At 37.0% G+C, this 22,104-nt stretch overlaps 2 protein-coding genes across 3 annotated transcripts in view; one reads left to right on the forward strand and one right to left on the reverse strand.

Annotated features, from left to right (window-relative positions):
• Positions 1-871: 871 nt before the first annotated feature.
• Positions 872-22,104, reverse strand: part of LOC128669858 (solute carrier family 22 member 3-like) — a 38,826-nt gene continuing 17,593 nt past the window's right edge. For both annotated transcript variants that reach the window (XM_053745054.2, XM_053745053.1), the window contains exons 6-12: positions 20,587-20,779; positions 20,112-20,217; positions 17,351-17,583; positions 16,947-17,026; positions 3,278-3,453; positions 2,233-2,387; positions 872-1,951 (exon numbers count right to left, since the gene is read on the reverse strand). In XM_053745054.2, coding sequence (XP_053601029.1) covers positions 1,879-1,951; positions 2,233-2,387; positions 3,278-3,453; positions 16,947-17,026; positions 17,351-17,583; positions 20,112-20,217; positions 20,587-20,779 — 1,016 coding nt within the window. In that variant the 3' untranslated portion in view covers positions 872-1,878. The remainder of the gene's footprint in view (positions 1,952-2,232; positions 2,388-3,277; positions 3,454-16,946; positions 17,027-17,350; positions 17,584-20,111; positions 20,218-20,586; positions 20,780-22,104) is intronic.
• On the forward strand, positions 17,794-19,867 carry LOC128669862 (uncharacterized). The gene is made up of 2 exons (XM_053745061.1): positions 17,794-18,352; positions 18,707-19,867. Exons 1-2 carry the CDS (start codon positions 18,077-18,079, stop codon positions 19,517-19,519), a joined length of 1,089 nt encoding a protein of 362 aa, XP_053601036.1. The 5' UTR covers positions 17,794-18,076; the 3' UTR covers positions 19,520-19,867.

The raw sequence follows: 22,104 nt of genomic DNA on the forward strand, positions 1-22,104 counted from the left end.
AAAAGTTTTATGATATGGTACTATGTATTATTGTGTATACTTTATATACTGACATTACATTACCTACGCGTCATTTTCTTTTGATCTACTCACAACCCTGAATAATTTGTCAATCCATGTTTTAGGGTTCCGTAGCTAAATGGCAAAAACAGAACCCTTATAGATTCGGCATGTCTGTCTGTCTGTCCGTCCGAGTGTCACAACCACTTTTTTCCGAAACTATAACTGTTGAAACTTGGTAAGTAGATGTATTCTGTGAACCGCATTAAAATTTTACACAAAAATATAAAAAAAATTTTGAGGGTCCCCATACATCAAAACCATACGTGTACCATATATTTTTTTCTAAACTGAATAGTTTGCTTAACTTACGTTAACTTCTAAATAAGATAATAATAATAAAAATATATGATGTACATTACTATGTAAACTTCCACCAAAAATTGGTTTGAACGAGATCTAGTAAGTAATTTTTTTTATACGTCATAAATCGTAAACTGCAATTTACCTTTCATTCAATCAACGCAAATATAAACATATACAAAAACCTTTAATTTCATAAACATAAACCTTATGCCCTGAACTATTATTTTCTAATAATAAATCTGTAATTACTTGCTGCTGCGAAATCCTTCATGGGAGAGTCCGACTCGCACTTGGCCGCTTTTTTATTCTCCTCCAACCACAGCTGGTGTAACTGCCTAATTTGAAATAAATATTTTAAATAAAGTGTGTGCTTTCTTTTTTTGCGTAGAAAGTAATTTCGCGATTTACTAACGCCATTTTTTTCCCCAAGTGTAAACACCTACTGTCATTTTTATTTTGACATTTAGTTCGCTTCTCGCGTTCGATGGGAACCATGAATTAGTACGTACTCCGTACAAAAGAACTTACTAATTCCATGGTTAAAACATACCAAGTTGATGCATATCATATATTTTTCTTTTATCTGTGGTGCATATAATTCATCAGCTTATGAGAAAATTAACATTAAATTACTTACCTACGAGTACTACTAAAATTATCTGTAAATACAGATAATTTAATATTATCTCTTAACATAGCATAGCACCAAAATATCCATCACTGAGCAAATCTATTTATTGCAAATAATTATTTAATTGAGTCAGATTTAAACATTAGTCAACGCAATTCAGTTGAACACCTAAATATTAAGTAGTACTTAGGTGTTCAACTGAGTACGCCCATGTCCTTGGAAACGTGTTCATTTCTTATGTAACAAAAATATTGTCATTTTAGAAGAAAAATATAATAAAATACCTACGTACAAAACTAATTCATATATAGTTTCTTAATTCATTAGTTTCTGTACTTGTAACGTAAGTAGCTAACAATTTGCTTTATCTAAAATAATTTATTTTTACTATCCACATATGGTACTAATTATTATCCACGAGAAAAGGTATCTCATTGAAGTCAGTCGCACAAGATGTTTCATTCGCTCATTTTGTTATACCTAGAAGCGCATAGTGCGTCTTATAGTTAGGCCCTCCATAGGTACCTTAATTGTGAAAAGTCACATTTTATTAGGCAAGATCAAAAAACTAAACGTATCTTTTGTATGTTTCAACACCTCAATCGCAAGTATAAAGTGTCTATTAACTCAAATGTTCATTTAAATTTTATTTTAAGTATGTGTTATTTACATGCGTATTGTAATATATAAAAGGAGCAATTTGAAAATATAAACCGACTCAACACAGTTTGAGAATAATATACATATAGAATACAGTCTCTAGGTCGTTCATAACTCTGCCAGTAACAGGGAGTATGCCACAGATTTAGTAACTAAATCTCGTAATATAAAAACCTGTGGAATATGCCCTGGTTATGTGTCACTATATTATGTGGAATTCGCTACGTGATAAGAGATTTGTCGTTGCCATTCTTCTGCCACATCTCAGTGTCTTCTTTCGCCGGCTTCTTGTAACTGGAATCAATAGTTTAAACAAGTTAAATAAAATCAAATAGGTAAGCTGAATTTCAGTTATTTTATCTTTCACTTTAGACAAAGGAGTTTATTGCAAAGTATTATAGTTTTCCATTACACAATATAGGTCACTAGTGTGCAATTATGTATAGAATAGTATAGAAATAAGTTTATTCAAAAAACTACAGACACACACATAACCAAAAAAATAAATAAAATAAAAAATAAAAAAGTGATTTTATAGGTGTGGTTTTGGGTGTGTATCATCGATGACAACAGACCCGCAGAGAGAGAAGTCGCGCACGAGTCGCTCGCCGTCCGCCACGCTCTGCGGCATGCGGCGCCCGCGCGTCTCCGGCAGCAGCGCGCCGCACGCCGCCGCCGCGAACGACGTCGCGCCCAGGATCACCAGCGGCAGCGAACTCCAGATGAGTTGCTGGAAGTTTCTAGCTATTAGGTATTATCCTCGGCACATAAGTTGAAACAAAATGGCGACCGTCAGCGCAGGTTTAATTAGAGATAAAAGTGTTATTGCATTTTTTCGTGGTTACTCGCGAAATTCAATTTATTCGTTTATTTTTTCATAAATAATAAGCACTAAAAATCCTTTCTAATACTTTCATCATGTGCCGAGGATTGTCTAAGTATTATAATTCTTATTCTTTTTTTATTAGATATGTTATTTACATTTTTTTTCTTTTAGTTTATAATTTAAAAAAGAAAGAATATTGTGTACATAAAGCCAAAAAATATATAATAGTTTGTCCTATACGGAAATTGTTAAACACGTAAAAACACTTCACAACTTAACGAATACACGCATATTTTTATACTGAGCTCACCATCACCATATATATACCATTATTATAAAGAGGTAAGCGTTTGTTAGTTTGTATGTTTGAGGAGATAAAGTACGAAACTACCAAACCGATTTCTAAAATTCTTTCACCATTAGAAAGGTACATTATCCAAGATTGCTATAGGCTATATTTTATCTCAAAATTCTCACGAGAGCGAAGCCACGGGCAACGTCTAGTTATTCATAAAGTTATATACTCTGTACATATATACTATATACTCTGTACTCTGTTAATTCATAAAATACTTTAAGCTAAAGTATGTTTTGTCACTGTCGCACTTTAAATCATAATTTGGTATTGACAGAAGGAGACTTAGTTTAGCTAAAGTTCCTTTGCTTTATTTTTTCGTACTTAAATACAAGCCAAGTATAACTAAGTTATATTATACAAAAGGATATTATTTGAAGCGTAATGTTTATAAATTCCGAGCTTTAAGGCAGTATTGGCACTCGCAAGTCATACTTACGGAATAAACAACATATGGTGACATTATGGTGGCGACATATCCGCTGACGTGTATGAGCGAGGAGCCGGACGCGCGCACCGCGGTCGGCAACAGCTCAGTGCTCCACTGGATGGCCGCGTTGTACGACATGTTGATGCAGAACCGCGCCATTATGGCCAGTGTCACCTGGGGTATGCCTGGATCGAATATTTTTAAACTTAAAACAACAAGCCAGTGAAATAAAATACCGTCTCGTACAAAACGACAGGTTGGACGTCTTGAAACCGGACAATTGGGACAATTTTTATTTTTTAAAGCTTTGTGTCATTCGTAATAGTTTATATCTACCTACATGATATTAGAATAGAAAAGAAATAAGTTTATTCAAAAAACTACAGACATACACATAACAACAAAAAAAAAAAAAAAATTACGTATAGGCGGTCGCGAAGGGCGTTTTAAAAAAGATATTTTATTATTACAAATTAGGTGTTTATTCAAAAGAACTCAATACAAGACTAATTTTAGATATTAAAATAAAAACAACTGCAATAAAACTGGGTTATGGCGTAATGGCTGAGTCGGCGGTTCGCACCGACGACGATTGCTTGAATTGGCGGGCTGCGTCAGCAACTTAGCATGGTTATGGCATGCTAACTCCTCCCTCCTTAAGATAGAACAGTGTCCCACTGGTTCGCTCGGGGGTATCTCCTGATGCTGCTGGCAGGGGTGTTGATTCTCTACATGTGAAGTATTTGTATGTCTTCCAGATCAGAAATACAGCTCCAATGCAGTACAGCAAGATGGTGGTCCAGCTTGGAGTGAAGGATACTAGTTGATCCTTGTAATCATCTTCATCTAAATCGTTTGCTCTATTTTTCAGTTGATGTAAGCTATCCAGTGAAATGTCTTCTAGTTGTATTTCATATTTTATTTCATTGTTCGGTTTACTTTGTTGCTCAGGTAACGGGATGACGTCATGTATTGTCACGGCGCTACTATGTGTTTGCAGTGTTATGTTGAGGACTTCGGCACGGCATTCGTTCGAGATTGAGATGAGTTGCGTCTTAGTGAGAGTATGGTAAGTGACGTCGCTTCCACACGTTGATTTCAGTACTTCATTGTTGTTGGTGATGACGAGCCAACTGTTGGGAGAGATGTTCTGGAATTTTCCGTTGGTCAGCTTCATCTTCGCATATTCACATTTGGGGTGTGCCGGTTGATGCTGAATTATAGATGTTATGCAGTCTCCGTTATCTTCAAGTTGCTTCATGATCAACTGCTTGCAGACTTGTGTTTCATCCGAGATGTGGCGACATTCTTCATTGATGTATGTGTACTCTCCGCTACCAAGTACTAGGTATTGGGATTTAGGAATAATAGTAATATTTTCATCATTTGGGATGGAGTATATATGGATTAGGTTATAAGGAGTTAAATCTACGGATGGTATTTCTAAGATAAAGTTTAACGAATGTCCGGTACTATAAGCCTTGACCTCTATAGATTTTTCTATTTTTTGAATATTTTCTAAGCTAATGGGAGCAACAGCTGTAAAACTAAAATTACTCTTCAGATCCAACATATCTGTAATAAGATCTTTCGAATGAATTATACTAGGGTGCATGATACCTATCTGTGCAAATGCCACAGCATCTTCTAGTAACATAAGTTTATCTAAAATTATTTGTAAACTAAAATCGATCTGTATATGAACCTGTAATAGATTAAAATGTCTATAAACTGTGTTAGAGTGCATACTAACGTTTTTTATTATCTCAGCTAATTTATTTTCGTTTTCATTAATTTTATTTACTTGGGTTGAAAACTCTGAGATAGCGTTCTGAGCTATTACAACGGATTTTTCTTGGATACTATGAATTTTATTTCTAAGATTATAAATTTGTTGTTCTATTTTAACTGCGTCATTATAATCTAAATTTCCGGTTACTAACTTAACTACAGAACCTATACCGTTAAACAAACCACGCTTTGTCTTACTAGGTGGTGCTAAAAATGTGAGCTTGTTATAGATGATATCAATTTTATGCTCAATTTGATCTGTGTAAGTTTTATGCAAATCTTTGGAGATGATGTTAGGGTCTAACATATTAGTGCTTACATATAAGTCTGCTAGTTTTAAGGTGGTTGCATAAAGGTAAGTTATATTATACGTACAGACTAAATTAAATGTATCTAATTGTCTAAGAACTGAGCCTTGTTTTAGTAATAGTAGACCGTTGGAATGATCTATTGGGGTAATGTTCATGGTGGCTGCTGCTGAGAGCACGAGGGCTCCGGTGAGGAATGCCCTGGAACAAGGTGAGGTCTTCGTAATAGTTTGAAATGAACTCTTATAGATTTTGAATTAGGGTGGTTGCCTATTATCTCAGCCACGTTATTAGGGTGTAGGTGAATGATCTTATACGGACCTTTAAATACAGGTTTCGTTTTATCGTTGCGTGCTGTCTTCGCTACCTGCTTATAAACCGTTTCTCCTACCTTTAGCTGAGTCTCCTCTGCTGCTTGATTCCGTTTCGCTATTACCTGTTCTTTATTTTTAGATAAGTGGGCTGCTACACACTCCTGTACAGCTTCCGCGTTCGCTCTATGCTTGAGAACAAAATCTTGATAAAATTCCCTAGGGTAATAAAGCTCTAACGGGTTTCTAGCTGCTGTATGTCCATAGAGTATCTCATGTGGTGTGTAACCTGTAGCTGAGTGTATTGAATTGTTGTAAGCTATTACAGCGTATCTCATGATTACTTGTATTGTATCATCTTTGTTGGTCATACGCTGAATTCTTATTATTTCACCGATAGTCGAATGGAAGCGTTCTATTGGGGAGTTCGAGTTAGGGTTGTAAGGGGTGGTAAAGTGAATCTCTATGTTATGAGATGCGCATATTTCTTTAAGAACATCGTTTTCAAACTTAGTGTCAGAGTCGGTAGTAATTTTAAGTGGTAATCCTAATATAGAAAATATTTTTAAGAGGGCATCTGCTACATGAACACTACTAGAGCCTAGCATGGGGACTGCTTGCGCAAATTTAGAAAAGTTATCTATGATAGTCAGGAATGTTCCACCGCCTGTGGAATACAGATCCATGAAGAGATGTTGCAAGGGTTTGGTAGGTGTTTCAGTTACCATAAGGGGTGGTCGTAAGGGGTTGCGCTCATACTTGGCTTTCAAGCATGTATCACACTTATTAATGAAAGTTTGAATTGTTAGTAACATATTAGGCCAATGATAATTCCTACGTATATGTTTAAACGTTTCCTGGATACCACGATGTATGTTCTTTCCTTCGTGGTATTTTTTAATTATATCTAACTGCTCTGATTTGTTCTCTACTAATGTTACTCGACATGTGCATCTTATTAACTTAGGGCCTCTTTCATTAAATATTGTGGTATAAACTCGGGAAAAAGTTAGGTAAAGACTTTCGTCTATGAAGTAACAATGGAAAACTCTATCAGCTATCGTGTGTTCTTTGAGAAATCGAATTATTTCCTGTTCTGTATTATTTACCGGAATAAAAACATCTTTAATAGTAACTTTAGAGTTAGTCGTCCTATTTTCAACTCTATAGGTAGAACCGGGGGTAGATCTAATGTAAAACTGTTTTTGTTGTCTTTCAATAGCGTCATCTATAATAGGGATGCCGTTGTTTTCGTTATCGGCTTGTGTATGGTTTGTGGAGACTAACTTATTAGGGTCAGAGGAAACAATGCTCATGCTATCTGAAGTAGCAGTTGGAATGGATAGGGGTAGCGCAGGAGGCTCCTCGGGAATGTGCTGATTGTTATTATTTTCAGCTTCGCGTTCCATCTCACGACGAACGTTTTCAAAAATTCTAGGGATGATTTCATCATCCTCGTTATCTTCAAAATTAACTGCAAGGGAATCTATGCTATTATGAAATATTTTAGCTCGAGATAGGGCATCTGCGTTCGTGTTTTGTGAGCCCTTCTTATATATGACATTATAGTCAAACTCCGCTAGTTTAAGCCTCCATCTGGTTAGCTTTGAATTAGGGTCTTTCAAAGACATAAGCCACGTAAGGGGACGATGATCTGTATAGATGGTGAATTTACGACCATATAAATAGGGTCGAAAGTACTTGACTGCCCACACTATGGCTAATAGTTCTTTCTCTATGGTAGAGTAACGAGTCTCTGTGTCTGATAAAGTACGAGACGCATAGGCAACTGGCTTGTCAAAGCCTATTTTACCTTGAGAAAGGACTGCACCTAAGGCAAAGTCTGATGCGTCTGTGGTAAGTATGAAAGGTTGGTCAAAATCGGGGAACTGTAAGATGATAAATAAATAAATAAATAAAAATATCTTTATTCACTCCACATCAAAATTGACGTGGATACAAATAGAAATCAAAATCTTAATACTAGTTAAGTTTAAGTAACATTGAAGGAGATAAGTTCTAGGGTTTTAAGATAATACGAGTAATAATACCATATAAAATAATCAATTTAGATGTGGAGATCTGGTGCCAACACTAGGCGTCAAAAACACCTGTATAGCAGGTCACCAGGTCCCCCCCACGGAATATGGCACATAGGTATTAAATCTACGAAATGGTACAATAATTAAAAACAGGTTTTGCGTGATAACCCCTGCATTCAGCCCTACGACGTTAGGTCTTGGCATCAGTAAGATCGGTATTACTACTGAATGCAGAAGCCAGACATTATACACAAGGCTATGCTATGTACATACTTATAACTATATTTGAATAATAAAAATTCTTTAACACTTAGATTCCAAGAGAAATCGTCGAAAGTAAGGAGTAGTCAAACTAAAGGGTGAAGCATATTCTCTGTTTCTTCATAAGAACAATGTAGAAGCCAGTTCGTAACAATTTTTTTGCATGAAAATTTGGTCAGTGCGACAATAGAAAGTTTAGCATTGAGATTTTTGTATAGAAAATGCCCTATAAAGCCAAAGAATCGATTGGAAAACATAGTATTATATTTTGGAAAAGAGAGTTTAAGTCTGTTGTTACGGCCCAAAATATCAGGATGATAAGTTAATGTTGAGTGAAACTTCAAAACAGTGCTTAAAATAAAAAGTTGTCTCACGGTAAGTACCTGCCATTCATTATATAGGTCAGATGTTGGGTATCGAAAAGGTTTAAATGCACTTACTTTGAGGACTGCTCTTTGAGCTCTTTCGAGTGTTATAAGATTAGTGACAGCAGCTCCGCCCCAAGAGGTTATGCAGTATGTGATAATGGATTGGCATAGAGCCTTATAGGTCATTTTTAGAACTTTCATATCAGCTACAGGGCGAAGTAGTTTAAAAATATATATCAATTTTCTCACTCGAGAGGATAGTAGTGAAATATGTTGTTGAAAGGTCATATTAGAGTCAATTGTAACACCTAAGTATTTAACCGTGGTCACTCTCTCCAAAGCTGGGCAACCACAAGCTAAGGACTCGCAAAGTGGGGACGAGAAGTTATGTGAAAATATCTTATGAGTGCCTGTACTCGGGAGATTAATATTTCTCATACTATAGATCATGTATGATGACTTAGTGGTGTTAAGTGTTAGAATGTTCTCTGCAAGCCATTGATTAACTCTATTTAAGCCTAACTGTGCGGATTTAAATACTTCGGGCCAACTATCTCCAATGAAGACAAGTGCAGTGTCATCAGCAAATGACAGTACGTTACCATTCACAAGCTTAAGGTTTGTAAGGTCATTTATGTATACTAAAAAAAGGCTAGGGCCCAATATGCTGCCCTGCGGGACACCAAAATGTACGGGACAATCAGCACTGACATGGGGACCAATTTTGACAAGTTGATTACGGTCGGTAAGGTAGCTACGAAATAGATTGAGTTGAGTACCACGAACACCCAAGGCTTCTAATTTCGATAAAAGACGTGGTATCGAGACTGAATCAAAAGCCTTGGCGAAGTCTAGGTAGACAGTGAGGCATTTTTGACCCGAGTCCAAAGCATCAGTAATAAGAGAGGTTAAAGTATCGACCGCTTGGGAAGTTGATCGGCCCGTGCGAAAGCCAAATTGATTCTCGGATAATAGATTATTTTTCTCGAGATAATGAATGAGACGTTTATTTAGAATGCGTTCTAGAATTTTTGAAAGTGCGGGTAGTATGGAGATGGGACGGTAGTTTTCCATTTGATCTTTTTTGCCTGCTTTATGTATAGGATAAACTAGTGCAGTTTTAAAAACATTGGGAAAGACACCGTGTTCTATAGAAAGATTGCATATGTGTACAATTGCAGGAGTTAGCTTACTTTTGTGTTTTTTGATAAGAGAAGAAGGAATATTGTCCCATCCCATCGCAGTGTCATCTTTCAAGGAGTCAATCAATTTCATAATCTCATCTTCGTCTGTATAATTGATAACAAGGGATTTAGTCCATATTGGTAGAGTAGTTGAGGGGCTAGTAGGGAGAGGAGGAGGGATCTTTTTAGCTAAAGTTTCACCGACACCCGAGAAGTATGAATTTATTTTGTTGACTGATTTAAGAGGAGGAGTACCTATTTCTAGAAGTTCTTCAGAGCTCGAATGAGGTTTATGTGAGTTAGTTATCATCCTGATGGATTCCCATATCTTTTTAGGGTTTTTGCCTGCATTGATTAGTAATTGTTTTTCATGTAGGTGTTTTAGTTTTTTTAGCAGAGTTGTCAAAAAGTTGCGGTATCTCTTATAGGTGGTCAAAAGTATGTTATTACTTGGGTTACGTTTTAATTTTTTATGTAATTTGTCCCTATTACGCATACAGCGCAAAAGTCCCGGTGTGATCCATGGCTTGATTATACTTTTACGTTTAGAGGGTGTTACAAGTTTGGAATTTTTGTCTATGCAATTGGTTAATGAGTTAACTAAGGAGGTGGCAGCAAATTCAGTGTCGTTGGAAGTAAGAATAGGGGTGAGGTCAAGGTTTTCAATGTCACGGGAGAGGGAAGCATAATCAGTCACTAGTTTAGTAACAGGTCTGGTGATGGGTTTGTGATTAGTTGATAGGGCTAACATAATAGGAGCGTGGTCTGTAATGAATGTGTCAAGAACCATAGCTGTAGAAGGCCTTTTGGATTTCACAATGAGGTGGTCTAGACAGGTTAGAGTTGGGACGCGAGTAGGAAAATTATGAGCCGGCAGAAGTTCATGATATGCAAGTAGTTCAAGGTAGTTCGGGCAACGCTCATCAAGATGTTCTTCTATGATATCAATGTTAATATCTCCGACTAAAGCAATATTTTGAAAATTTGAGTGTTTCGAGATTAGTGAGTTAAGAGAGTCGAGAAAATTGGATATACTCTTGTAAGATGGTGAACGATAGATTGCAATAATTAAGGTATGATTGCTAATTTTTATAAGAATACAATTTGCATCTGAGAAGGATGGGGTTTCGACTAAAATATTACTCAAAGTTTGTTTCACATAGACTACAACTCCCTCATTTTGATTATTATTGTTGGTGCTATTATAAGAAAGGTATCCATTTAAATGAGGAATATGAGGATTAACTGCTAGCCAGCATTCAGTAAGAACAATGAAGTCCAAATCGTAACCAATTCTAGCCAATAGCACTTCCAGCTGGGGAAGATTAGCAGATACGCTGCGTATATTTTGGGACAAAATAGTCAGTTTATGATTATATTTAGAGAGAATATTAGATACCGATTCGGGTTTACAATTAAAGGACTCTGAATTTTTGACAGAATCAATATTATTAAGTACTTGTATTACAGAATCGAATTTTGAAAGATATAAGTCAATAGGGGTAAGACTGTGGTAATGTGTAAGAATGGTACAAAACAGGGGAGTTGGCACATTATAAATTTTATTTTAGTGGGCAGATAAGTAAGTAGAGAATTGACAAAGTGGAATAACTTATAGGTAGGGATAAAAATAATGTAGTTAAAGAAATTGCTCAATGCAGGAATATAGACCAAAAAGAGACTTATAAGTAAGTGAAGGTAGTTTAGTAACAGATCAGTAATAACACCAAAAAACTGTAGTAAAATCTTCAAATAAGGAACATTGACCGCTGGATCCGAAGATAGTCATGTAGGAAGATTTATCTTATCTAGGTCGGACTCACACTCAATGCGATATATCGGTCCATTTTCCCTTTGACGGAGATAAACCTTTCCATAGCTCGTCCAACAATATGAGAATCTATTGGCAGCCGCGTAATTTCTAGCTAGGTAGTAAAGTTTTTTCGTTTTGGGAGTCAAAAATTCTGAGACATAAACTGGAGATTGAGGGCCTCCAATACCTAAGGAGCTTGAGTTAAACTTAGTCGTGCCTTTGTTGAAAGTTCTAGCAGCCTTGACTACGTTATTCTTAATAATGACACTATTAAATTCCACGACTAGGGGCTTACGAACACCCGGTTTAGCGCCCGACCTATAAACATCCCTAATGTCAGATGTTTGGATGGGAACAGAGAGGGCAGAGCCGGCATTTTTTATCATTTCAACAAGATGATCTTTTGTTTCCTTGTCTGATTGGGGAACATTCCTCAGCTCGATAGAAGAGACTTTAAGGTTACGTTCTAGGGTTTCCACTTTGGCTTCTAGAGTTTGTATATACTCGCGATCCCTCCTCCTTTCGGCTTCAAGAGAGATAATTTTTTGGGACATGTCTTCAAATCTATTGGACATGAATTCCATCGAGCAACGTATGTCTAAGTTTTGGTCTTTAATCTCTTTAAGACTATCAAGCATAGCCCTGTGCTTAGCATCTTGGTCACTTTTCCAGGTGGCGAACATGTCCATTAGAAGCTCCTTAAGATCACCTGAGTCGCCTCTGGGCCGTTTAAGACCACGCACTGTAATATTGTCACTTCTCAGGGCTGTATTGGGCGATGTGCCAGTAAGGGAATCATCAACAGCAGAGACATCTGGTAGAGATCCCGTATAAGGGGTTTTAGGGGGAGTACGCTTCATCATATTAAACTAAAAGCTATAGTACCCTATACCGTGCACTGTATACTAAAAACTTTTGAAAAACTTTTATTTCAAGCACTTACCCTGTGCAGGGCAAAAAATTAAAGTTTCACTCAACCAAACCTTCACAATCAATACTTATTGTACTTACGTTTAGGGATGTGGCAGTAACAGTATACTAGGCAAACATAATTCACAAGCCAGTAAAGTACACAAACACAAATTACCAATTCATGTAAGAACTAAAATTATATACTGCCAATATTTGAGTAAAGTCACAGGCGACCATATAGTTAAGTTGTTGTCATAGGGATTCTTGTTTATAATAAAATTTATCAAATATACCACCGAATCCGCAATTGAGTACTAGGAAAACATAAGATATTTACAGATGTTCATGCAACACAACACAAGTAATATAGATTAATAGATCTAAAACATACTTAAATCACTGTTATTGTAAATGGAGATACTAGTAATATTTAAAGTTCATAATGAGAAGAGTGGACTGGAATGGAACTGAGGACAACGCCGGGTGTGTAAGTAGCCTTTCACCTGTCACGCACGTTTGGACGGAGTGATGCGATCCGATGTGTACTAGGCGTTCATAACTCAAGCGATGGTCTTCGATTCGCACTGCGATGCACCATTACGTAGGTAGGACAGACGAAGCCGATGCATAGTATGTAATTTCACTCGCACTTACTGCTAACGGTATAGTTGCGTCGCTGTCAGCCGGCGGCGGAACCGTAAGGCAGAGTTGCTCAGGCGCACACCTAATGGGTGCGACAAGGATGAAGATATATTGCGCTGCACCCTCCGCACTGCTGCAGTATGACGAACTTGCGCGGTGATGTGTGTGTGTGTATCGGTATTACTCACTATCTTCCTTTGAGTCGGGTTCCTGCGTGTGCTAAATCGCGTTCACACACAAATGCAGCAGGATGTGGCGTGGAGAGAGGGACAGTCTGTCGAATCCCACAACTTTATGTTCTCCGAATATTCAAAGCGAATTTATTGAGATGAAATTGACACTTTTTTAGAAAAATACAGCAAAATATTTGAGGCACGTCTGCTCATAAGCGAGGTCCGAGGGGAGAGGATCGATGGGGTCATTAGTAAGTATTTGTTTACATTTGTTGAAAGATTCAAGGAATTCAGGAGTGTGTTCTACCTTACGATTTTTCTTGAGACATGAAGTCATGGGCTTAGTGAGCTTTGCGAAATCTTTGATGAATTTCCTGTAGTAACCCACTAATCCTAAGAAGGTTTTTATATCCTTTTGAGTCTTAGGAATAGGAAAGTTTAGAACTGCTTTAATTTTGTCTTGATTAGGCTTAAGGCCATCTGATGTAAGCTCATGACCTAAAAACTGTACATGTTTTTGTAAAAACTCTGATTTGTCTAACTGAATTTTGAGATTGTGAAGCTTTAAACGGTCGAATACTTGTTTAAGCTTATGCATGTGATCCTGAAGGGATGTTGATGCGATAATTACGTCATCAATGTACGTAAATACGTTATCTAAGCCACGCAAGATGTGATCCATCAATCGCTGAAAGGTACTCGGGGCATTCTTTAGGCCAAAGGGCATTCTGAGAAACTCATAATGACCTCTTTCAGTTGAGAAGGCTGTTTTCTCAATATCACGGGGGTGCATTTCCACTTGGTGGTAGCCACTAGCTAAATCTATAGTGCTAAAGTACTGAGCGCGCCCTAGTCTGTCAAGTATGTCACTAATGTTAGGTAAGGGGTACTTGTCTTCAATAATCCTGTCATTCAGTCGTCTATAGTCTATGACAAGGCGCCATTTGACCTTGCCAGAAGCATCTGGCTTCTTAGGTACAATATGAACAGGGCATGACCAAGGAGACACGCTTTCGCGTATGATACCTTGTCTCAATAAATTATCTATTTGCCTTTTAATTTCATCTCGCTGTTGAGGGGCTTGCCTATAACTACGGACAAAGATAGGAGTGGCGTCTGTTAGTCTGAGTTCATGTTTAACTGCATGTGTAAAAGTCAGAGGTATGTTCTCAGAATAAAAGATATCTCTATACAGATAACATAACCTATTTATCTCACGTTTCTCTTCTTCATTCATATGATCTGTTCTTATTTTCTTTAAATTCTCACGATACTCTTTATCAGTACTTGATTGCGATCGTATTGAATTTAGTTCGCAATAAGTATCGGGGGTTTCCTTTTCTACATATGGTGTTAAAACAATTGGGGGTTTGTTACTAATAGTTTTCTTATCAGAGTTTAAGTTTAAAACCTCAGTTAGAAATGTACCATTAACTACATTAACTAAAGCTGCGGGGGTTGTTAGACCTTTAATCCATTCATGGTCCTCATGAATATAGGTACCATCGGAATAATTTGTTTTTACTTTTACAATTTTTCTGCAATATGGTTCGATTTTTATTTTCTTAATGGGGTAGTCAAAATGAATAGGAATTATAGCAGATGAAGTTCGTAATACTTTACTTCGTAAATCAATATTACTAGATAAAGACTTCAAAAGGTCTAAGCCAATTAGTCCTTTATATTTATTATCGAATTCGAAGATGAGAAACTTGTGAGTTTTGTCACTGTTAAAGACCGGTGGTAGGGGCAAATGCGCTATGTATGAGTGTCGCGTTACCGCGTGAGCTGTTTTAACCTCGAATGGCTCGTAACCTACACACTGTTGAAAGGGGGTATTATAAATTACGTCCGGGGATATCATTGAGCGTGACGCGCCTGTATCGATAAGGAATTTACCTTGAAATTCAGGTATCTCTATGTAGGGGAGATGATCCTTATCCTGATGGTTTAATTTTATCAACTGTGGTTGTTTACCTCTTGGTCTCCTTGAAAATCCTGAGGTGTGATTGGCTGGTCTTCCTCCTGAATCGCTGAGGCGTAGTCGACCTCTTGTTCATCTTGGGAAGGGTAGTAGTCTGCAGGGTTATAATAATATTGTGGCGAATTTATGTTACCTTCATAAGGGGAATAAAATAATTCCTCGAAAGCAAATTGCGGTGGCGCTGGCTTGCTGACCGATCGCATAGTGACGTCAGATGACTTCTGAGGGTTGACATGCTGTTGGGGTATATTAGGCCTTTGGAAATTACCTGTGTTTCTAAAGTTGCCTGAATTATTTCTAAAATTACCTTGTCTATTTTTCCACGGTAGCACGGAGTTTACTAACTGCTGTTTCTGTTCGGGGGTTAAGTTATTACGCTGAGGTATATAATTATTATGGGGTGCAATTTGTGGCTGAGGTGCAAAGTTAAATGGTCTAAGGAAATGTGGATTATTCTTAAAAGTATGCTGAAAATGATTTTGATTATTCCCAGGCTTATTATTACTATCTGGCTTTTTATTTTGGGGGTGGCTACTAGAAGGGTTGTTATAATTTGAGCCCTGTCTGTAGTCAACCTTTGCTTCTTCTTGACGTGCAGTGACTATTGCAAGCTCTAATGTGGAAGGTTTGTTAATACGTACACCTACAGATACATGGAATTCTAACTGGTTTACATATTGCTCTATAGCCATATTCTCATAGTAAGATTTATCTGAATGCCTGCCTACTTGATATAAAGTATCGAGCACATCTCTAATACGTTTACCAAAGGACTCAGCATCCTCGTTCTTATTGCGATGGGTGCGTGTGAGCTCCTGCATAACTTGAATTTCGTTTCTAGGCTCTCCTAGACGTGTTAATAAGGCACGTTTAATATCTACCCAACTATTAAGTGTATCTTCGTGAGCGAGGGCATCTATGGCCGCTCCGCTCAACTTACTTTTAATTAAACAAACTAATGCGAAAGGACCTGCTCCATCATTAGGTCTAATAAGTGCCATTAAGTTATCTACTTCTTTAATATAAAACTGTAATCTTTTAGGATTACCATCAAATTTAGGCATAAGTTCCGAGATCATCTTAAAATCTGTCTGGAACTCCATTTTAAAAATAGTAAATGAATATAAAAAACGTGTATACTAAAACTTTTAATTGATTTTAAATTTAGTTTATAATCTATAGCGATTCAAAGCCTATAGACAGACACACGTGAACACTATCTTACATCTAATACGACAGGAAATAGAGCATATAGGATGTACTTGGAAAGCAAAAAGTACTCACCAACACAGCATCGTCTGCATCTCCTGCTCGGGTCTTGCAGAGTACAGGTCTCCAATTTTCCGGATTCCCGCGAGATAAGCCGCTTCACTGTTACCGCCGTAGAGTTCTTATTATCGCGGTTAACAACGATTAAAACCGTTCACCCTGAATCTTCACAAAGAGTTTATTCGCGAAGGGGACTTTATACCGAAAGTCCTAGGGTGCCACGATCCTACCGACTGCGCCAATTACGTATAGGCGGTCGCGAAGGGCGTTTTAAAAAAGATATTTTATTATTACAAATTAGGTGTTTATTCAAAAGAACTCAATACAAGACTAATTTTAGATATTAAAATAAAAACAACTGCAATAAAACTGGGTTATGGCGTAATGGCTGAGTCGGCGGTTCGCACCGACGACGATTGCTTGAATTGGCGGGCTGCGTCAGCAACTTAGCATGGTTATGGCATGCTAACTCTAAGTACAAAAAAATATTATGGGTGTGTGTCTATTAACCTCAATCCTACATGCTATTGCTCCAGATATAAATTAGTAACAATTTGTAATTTAACTAACTAATAAGTACTAAGTAAAACATCCAATGATTAATGGGATTATTGTATTACCTCTGGGAACAAAGGCAGCAGTCAACGTTAGTATACCAGCGGTCAGCATAGGGCCGCAAGTCAGCATTCTACGACCCCATCTGTAATAAATCCATTTGAAATACGCTCCATTATTGATATAAGTATATACATAGACTACAAAAACGTTACGGCATTTTAAAACCTATAAGACATCATATTATTACGATTTGGAATTATTTACAATTATAGGGACCGGAAGTTCAGCAAAAGTTTTGAATTTAAAAACTTTTAAATTTACCGCCAAGTTCGCGGATGCGCATCAGAGTTGCCAGGCTCAAATTTTGTTTTATCTAGTCAGGTTGATCCTCAAACAATCTACAGAGATACACAAAAAAACACTATCAGTCACTTAACGTAATGGTTGGTTACTATCAATCACTTACCTATCTAAAACTAAAGCAAGTAAAGTCACTGAAGGTATTTCCGTAGCGGAAGTCAGAGTGAATGTTATGAAGAAGTCTAAGCCCAGGCCTTCAGACATGCGCACCAGGCCGTCGAAGATGATGGCACAAGACATGTACACTATCACCATGAAAATCATGGCGTTCCGGAGAGGCGGACTTCGAAACACGGCGAGAAGAGATTCATTCGTTTGCCGTGTTTGACGAGAAGATACCTGAAGAAATAATAAAATCGGAGGATGAGGTGCATATTAAGTATAAGCCACCATCAGAGCCACAGATATAAAAACATTAGACGTAACGTTTTTTAAGTTTTTTACGGAGCTCATTTCACAGATTGGCTCTTATGAGCAAGATGGTTTGTCTCGTTTTCGTTTTCTCCAAAAATATTTCACTGTCAGACGTCACGTGTGTCACTCGTCTAAATAGTAAACGTCAAATTTGAGTAATAACAAAAAACATTGGTAGGTACTGATTATGCCAGAGAAAATAAACTATCAACAGTAATATAAAATATGACTTTAAATTTGAGTAAATGTACATAGTAATGCATCTATTTTCGTACTATGTGCTAGTATCTATTTAAGTTATAAAATTACATTACAATTCGTGAGAGGTCACAATTTCAGTAGCTTATGTACAATCTAAATAGTGCTGTTACCACTGTGTGGAGATTTATTGCAATGTAATTACAAAGAATTATTTAAAATGCCGTTTAAAATAGTGCAAACATTAGAGAAAGGAAAGCCTGTGTTAACGGCGGTGCCACACGAATGGGAGAAAGACGGCACATTGTTTTGGCCTAAAAACCAAGCAGACAAACTCATTAAGGTTGAAGATATATACCCTGAGGACAACTGGATCCCTATAGTTTGTGAATTGAAGAGAGATAACTTAAAAAGTTATGGAGAAGCTCAAGCGGAAGTAAATTCTATTTTATATAGAGGTGTTGGAGGACATGAACCAAATAGGAATCAGATTGTGGTGAGTATGGTTGTTCAAGCTCTCTGATACTGTAATTTTGAATAATTCATTCTTATGTAATATTCATAGTGTGATCCAATGTTTGTTTTTTTTTTTGTTTTGATATAAAGAAACAAAGAAAATGCTTTATTAGGCAAAAAAACGAAAGTTAAAATTTTACATTTGTTATACATGTACAAACTAGGGGTCTATGTCGAAAAGGATCCCATAGCTTTGTTGCATGAACTCAACACAGAGATGTTCACATTTTTTGCTGTTAAAGGTAACCTTAGTTTACTTACTAAGTACTATACTACTGAAGGTTATAAACAAAAATACAAATCTTTATCAATCAGTTTAAATTATGTCTTGTAGGAAGCCTCAACTTCATCTCAACCTCGTGACAACTTTGTCGACTTAAAGATTGAAACCACATCACAAGACCCTTTAACAGATGGCGAAGCAGTTCCTGCCTCGGTATCTGCTGGGCTGGAGCTGGTCTTAGAGAACCAGCGCCTCTTATTGGAGAACCAGGTGAAAATCATGCGGAAATTAAACGAATTCACCTCAAGGTTGGAAAATCTTACATCTCAAGGCAATAGCCAATATTTCAATAATACAGACATTGAGCATTTCAATCCTATAGATGACTTGCAGGCAATGGATAATCTTGAAAATGATTTAAAGGATCCAGAAAAAAGAAATATTTATTTTAAAAGATACTCCATCATATGTCAGGGCAAAGGCGAGGGTTGGAACTGTGCATACTTTTTAGTCGACATGTTTTTTACTCGAAAATTCTTGACCAAAGTTTCATGGTCTGGTGGCTCTCGGGGAGAGAGTAAATTTGCATTAAAAATATACACCAATATAATAAATTTCTTCCATAGTTTGATACACGATTGTGATAAAACATTCTCTCTAATGGACTGTCACAACTTTTTTAAGTTAATATTAAGAAATTCTGTCAAAAGATCAGAATCAAAATGCATGAGAGCCTCGGGCAAAAAGAAGAGGCTTAGCAAAAACATAATGTCTCAAATACAAATGTTGTTGGTACAAGAAAATAATAGTTATGAACATGAGGAAGAGGTTGGTGAACAGGCTCTGACGGAATTATCAAAGAAAAGGAGGAAACTTAGTGACAGGGAAACCTCTGAGTGTGAAACTGATGTGGAAAAAGAATAAATTGAATCCGATGGATACATTAGAGTGAAGAAATGAACAGCTGTATAAATTAAAATGGATGCCCATATTATGAATGTGTATTAAAGATTTGGTTATATTATCTATTTATCGTAATCTTGGTGTTTGACTAAGATCTATTCATTCATGTTGATTTAAAAATGCCTATTAATAATTTTTGGAAAGCAATGGTTTTAAAAGGACATGGGGAGCATGTGGTTTGGATCTTGATATCAGGGAAATATAAATAAAGACAATAGAGACTGCAATGTTATGTTAATTAATCTTAGTTACTGTTGTAATTTAAAAAAATTACTATAATTTTAAGATTAAATGTTTTGTATTATTTAATTACTTGTTGTTACTTATTTTTTAATGAATAGACAGTCAGTTTTATGCAGCTGAAGCAGCGTTAAAGTTCTAAATTTAGCTAAATTATTTCGCATAAAACCCATACTTTTGAGTGTTTGAGTGGGACACATCGATAGGCTAGATAAAAAAGAGTATAAAGATATTTTAACTACTGCATCACCTTTACACAAATGGGCAAAGTGTCTGTCCTATGGCAGTAACACAGTAAAGAGTAGGTACTTACGATAAACTCGTCGATGACATCCTGCGGCACCTTGGTCCCGTTGACCCGCTCGAAACGCCGCACAACCTCCACGGCCTGGGTGATGCGGCCGCGGGATGACAGCCATCTGCACAAGATGTGACGGTAATATTATAAACACTAAAATCTGTCACGCTTTCACGGCTAAACCGCTGGGCCGATTTTGATATTGTATTTTGGAATAGATATTTATATATTATCTGTATTGTTGACTGTTTGTATTATATTAATGTCACTTCGACGAAAGGAGGCCTATACCGAGCAGTGGGTTACGGAGGGCTGAAGATTATGGCATCGACAGACAGATATTTGTTGTACCTTTTATTGAGTGTGTTATTGCCATGGTATAGTAAGCACTCCGATTGTACGAAGTACTTACTAAATCCATGGTTATTGCTAACACTGGCTGGTGTGATGTACTATGTCAAAGGTCCCACGCATTCTGCGGCCAACTCACCTCGCACTCTCAGGTACTAGGAAAGGCACGAGCAGCGCGCACAGCATGGGCAGTGACGTCACCACGAGCAGGGTCCTCCAGTCCGCCAGCCACACCGCCAGCCACGGCAGCACCAGACAGCCCGACCCGAAGAAGAGGGCGATGGACATGTTGGCCACCCATGTGCGATGTTGAGGACCCACGTATTCTAGTACTGGTAAGGGAATACACTTATATTGTTTATGGTAACACTAGCTGCGCCCCGGGGATTCGTCCTCGTAGGAATTTCGGGATAAAAAGTACCCTATGTGTTATTCTAGGTTATATTTTACCCGTGTACCATTTCATAATAATCCGTCCAGTAGATATTGCGTCAAAGAGTAACATTCTGTCCCCGATAGATGGTTGAATGTTTTGGCTTCTATTAGTCTCAAAAAGGCCCATAATTATTTTTCTTTAATATCTTTTATGTACGTACACACATAGCCCACTTACAGTTTTATTAGATGTATATATTACCACCAACCATCCGACCCAACCATCGATCATATAAGATTAAGATATAAAGATATATATAAGATTAGATTCCTACGATTCCCCCTTAAGTATATATACTCGTATCAGCCTCAAAACACTATCCACAATGCTTACAAACGAAGTTGCAGGCACAGCAGACCTAGAGCTAATTAAAACTGTTGACAAGTTTTAATTGTGCACAAACAAACGTCATTAAAAATTGTCGTCCTGTCGAATTTGGGTCAAAGTACTCAACAGTAATCATCCACTTCAGTTTACTTCCATGATATGAAAGCTTGATGTGTGAGAGGAAATGATACACGTAATTGTAACTCTTAAACTAAAGTTAGGTACACCGATTTAACTATATTTATATAAACTTGTTTGTTCCAAGCAAACAAGTAATAAAAATTGAATTTGCTTTTCCGCTTATATATACCTACTAGCTGCGCCCCGGGGCTTCGCTCCCGTGGGAATTTCGGGATATAAAGTACCCTATGTGTTATAACAGGATATTTTCTACCCGTGTACCAAGTAGACAATGCGTGAAGAGATAACACACAAAGTCACTTTTGTATTTATAATATTAGTTACGATTTAAAATAGTCTCTGAATATGTCTCGTCGTTAAACAATTCTCATACAAATTGAACAATTTGTATGGTAATTGTAAAATTACACTTTAAGAGTCTTTTAATTAACCATTTCCGTTAATTGTGACTTATGTACTTGGCGGAAATTGGTTATTAAACTATATACGATTGAGTTCTCCAAATGAAAAGATAGTTCACATGGTTTCAACAGACAAAACTACAAGAGTTTAATATATCATAATAACTTTCATTTGTTTGTACTGAATGTTTGTAGTGGTAACTACGTCCGTCGTTATTTGTTTCTTATAACTAGTCATTTCTGTGTGAACCAACTTTAAGACACAATGTTTCGTTCTGGCCTCGTGGTCAGACTTCCTTTGTCTGACAGATCGGACATTAACTGTTTTCAGTTGGCCCACCATATAGCTAAA

The sequence above is a fragment of the Plodia interpunctella genome, chromosome 5, assembly GCF_027563975.2.
Source record: "Plodia interpunctella isolate USDA-ARS_2022_Savannah chromosome 5, ilPloInte3.2, whole genome shotgun sequence".
NCBI lineage: Eukaryota > Metazoa > Arthropoda > Insecta > Lepidoptera > Pyralidae > Plodia > Plodia interpunctella.

Bases quoted from the DNA above. Each gene is read 5' to 3' on its own strand.
- LOC128669862 (XM_053745061.1), top strand. From the start codon at position 18,077: ATGCCGTTTAAAATAGTGCAAACATTAGAGAAAGGAAAGCCTGTGTTA. The intron at 18,353-18,706 runs GTGAGTATGGTT...TATGTCTTGTAG, and splicing joins CAAATAGGAATCAGATTGTG to GAAGCCTCAACTTCATCTCA.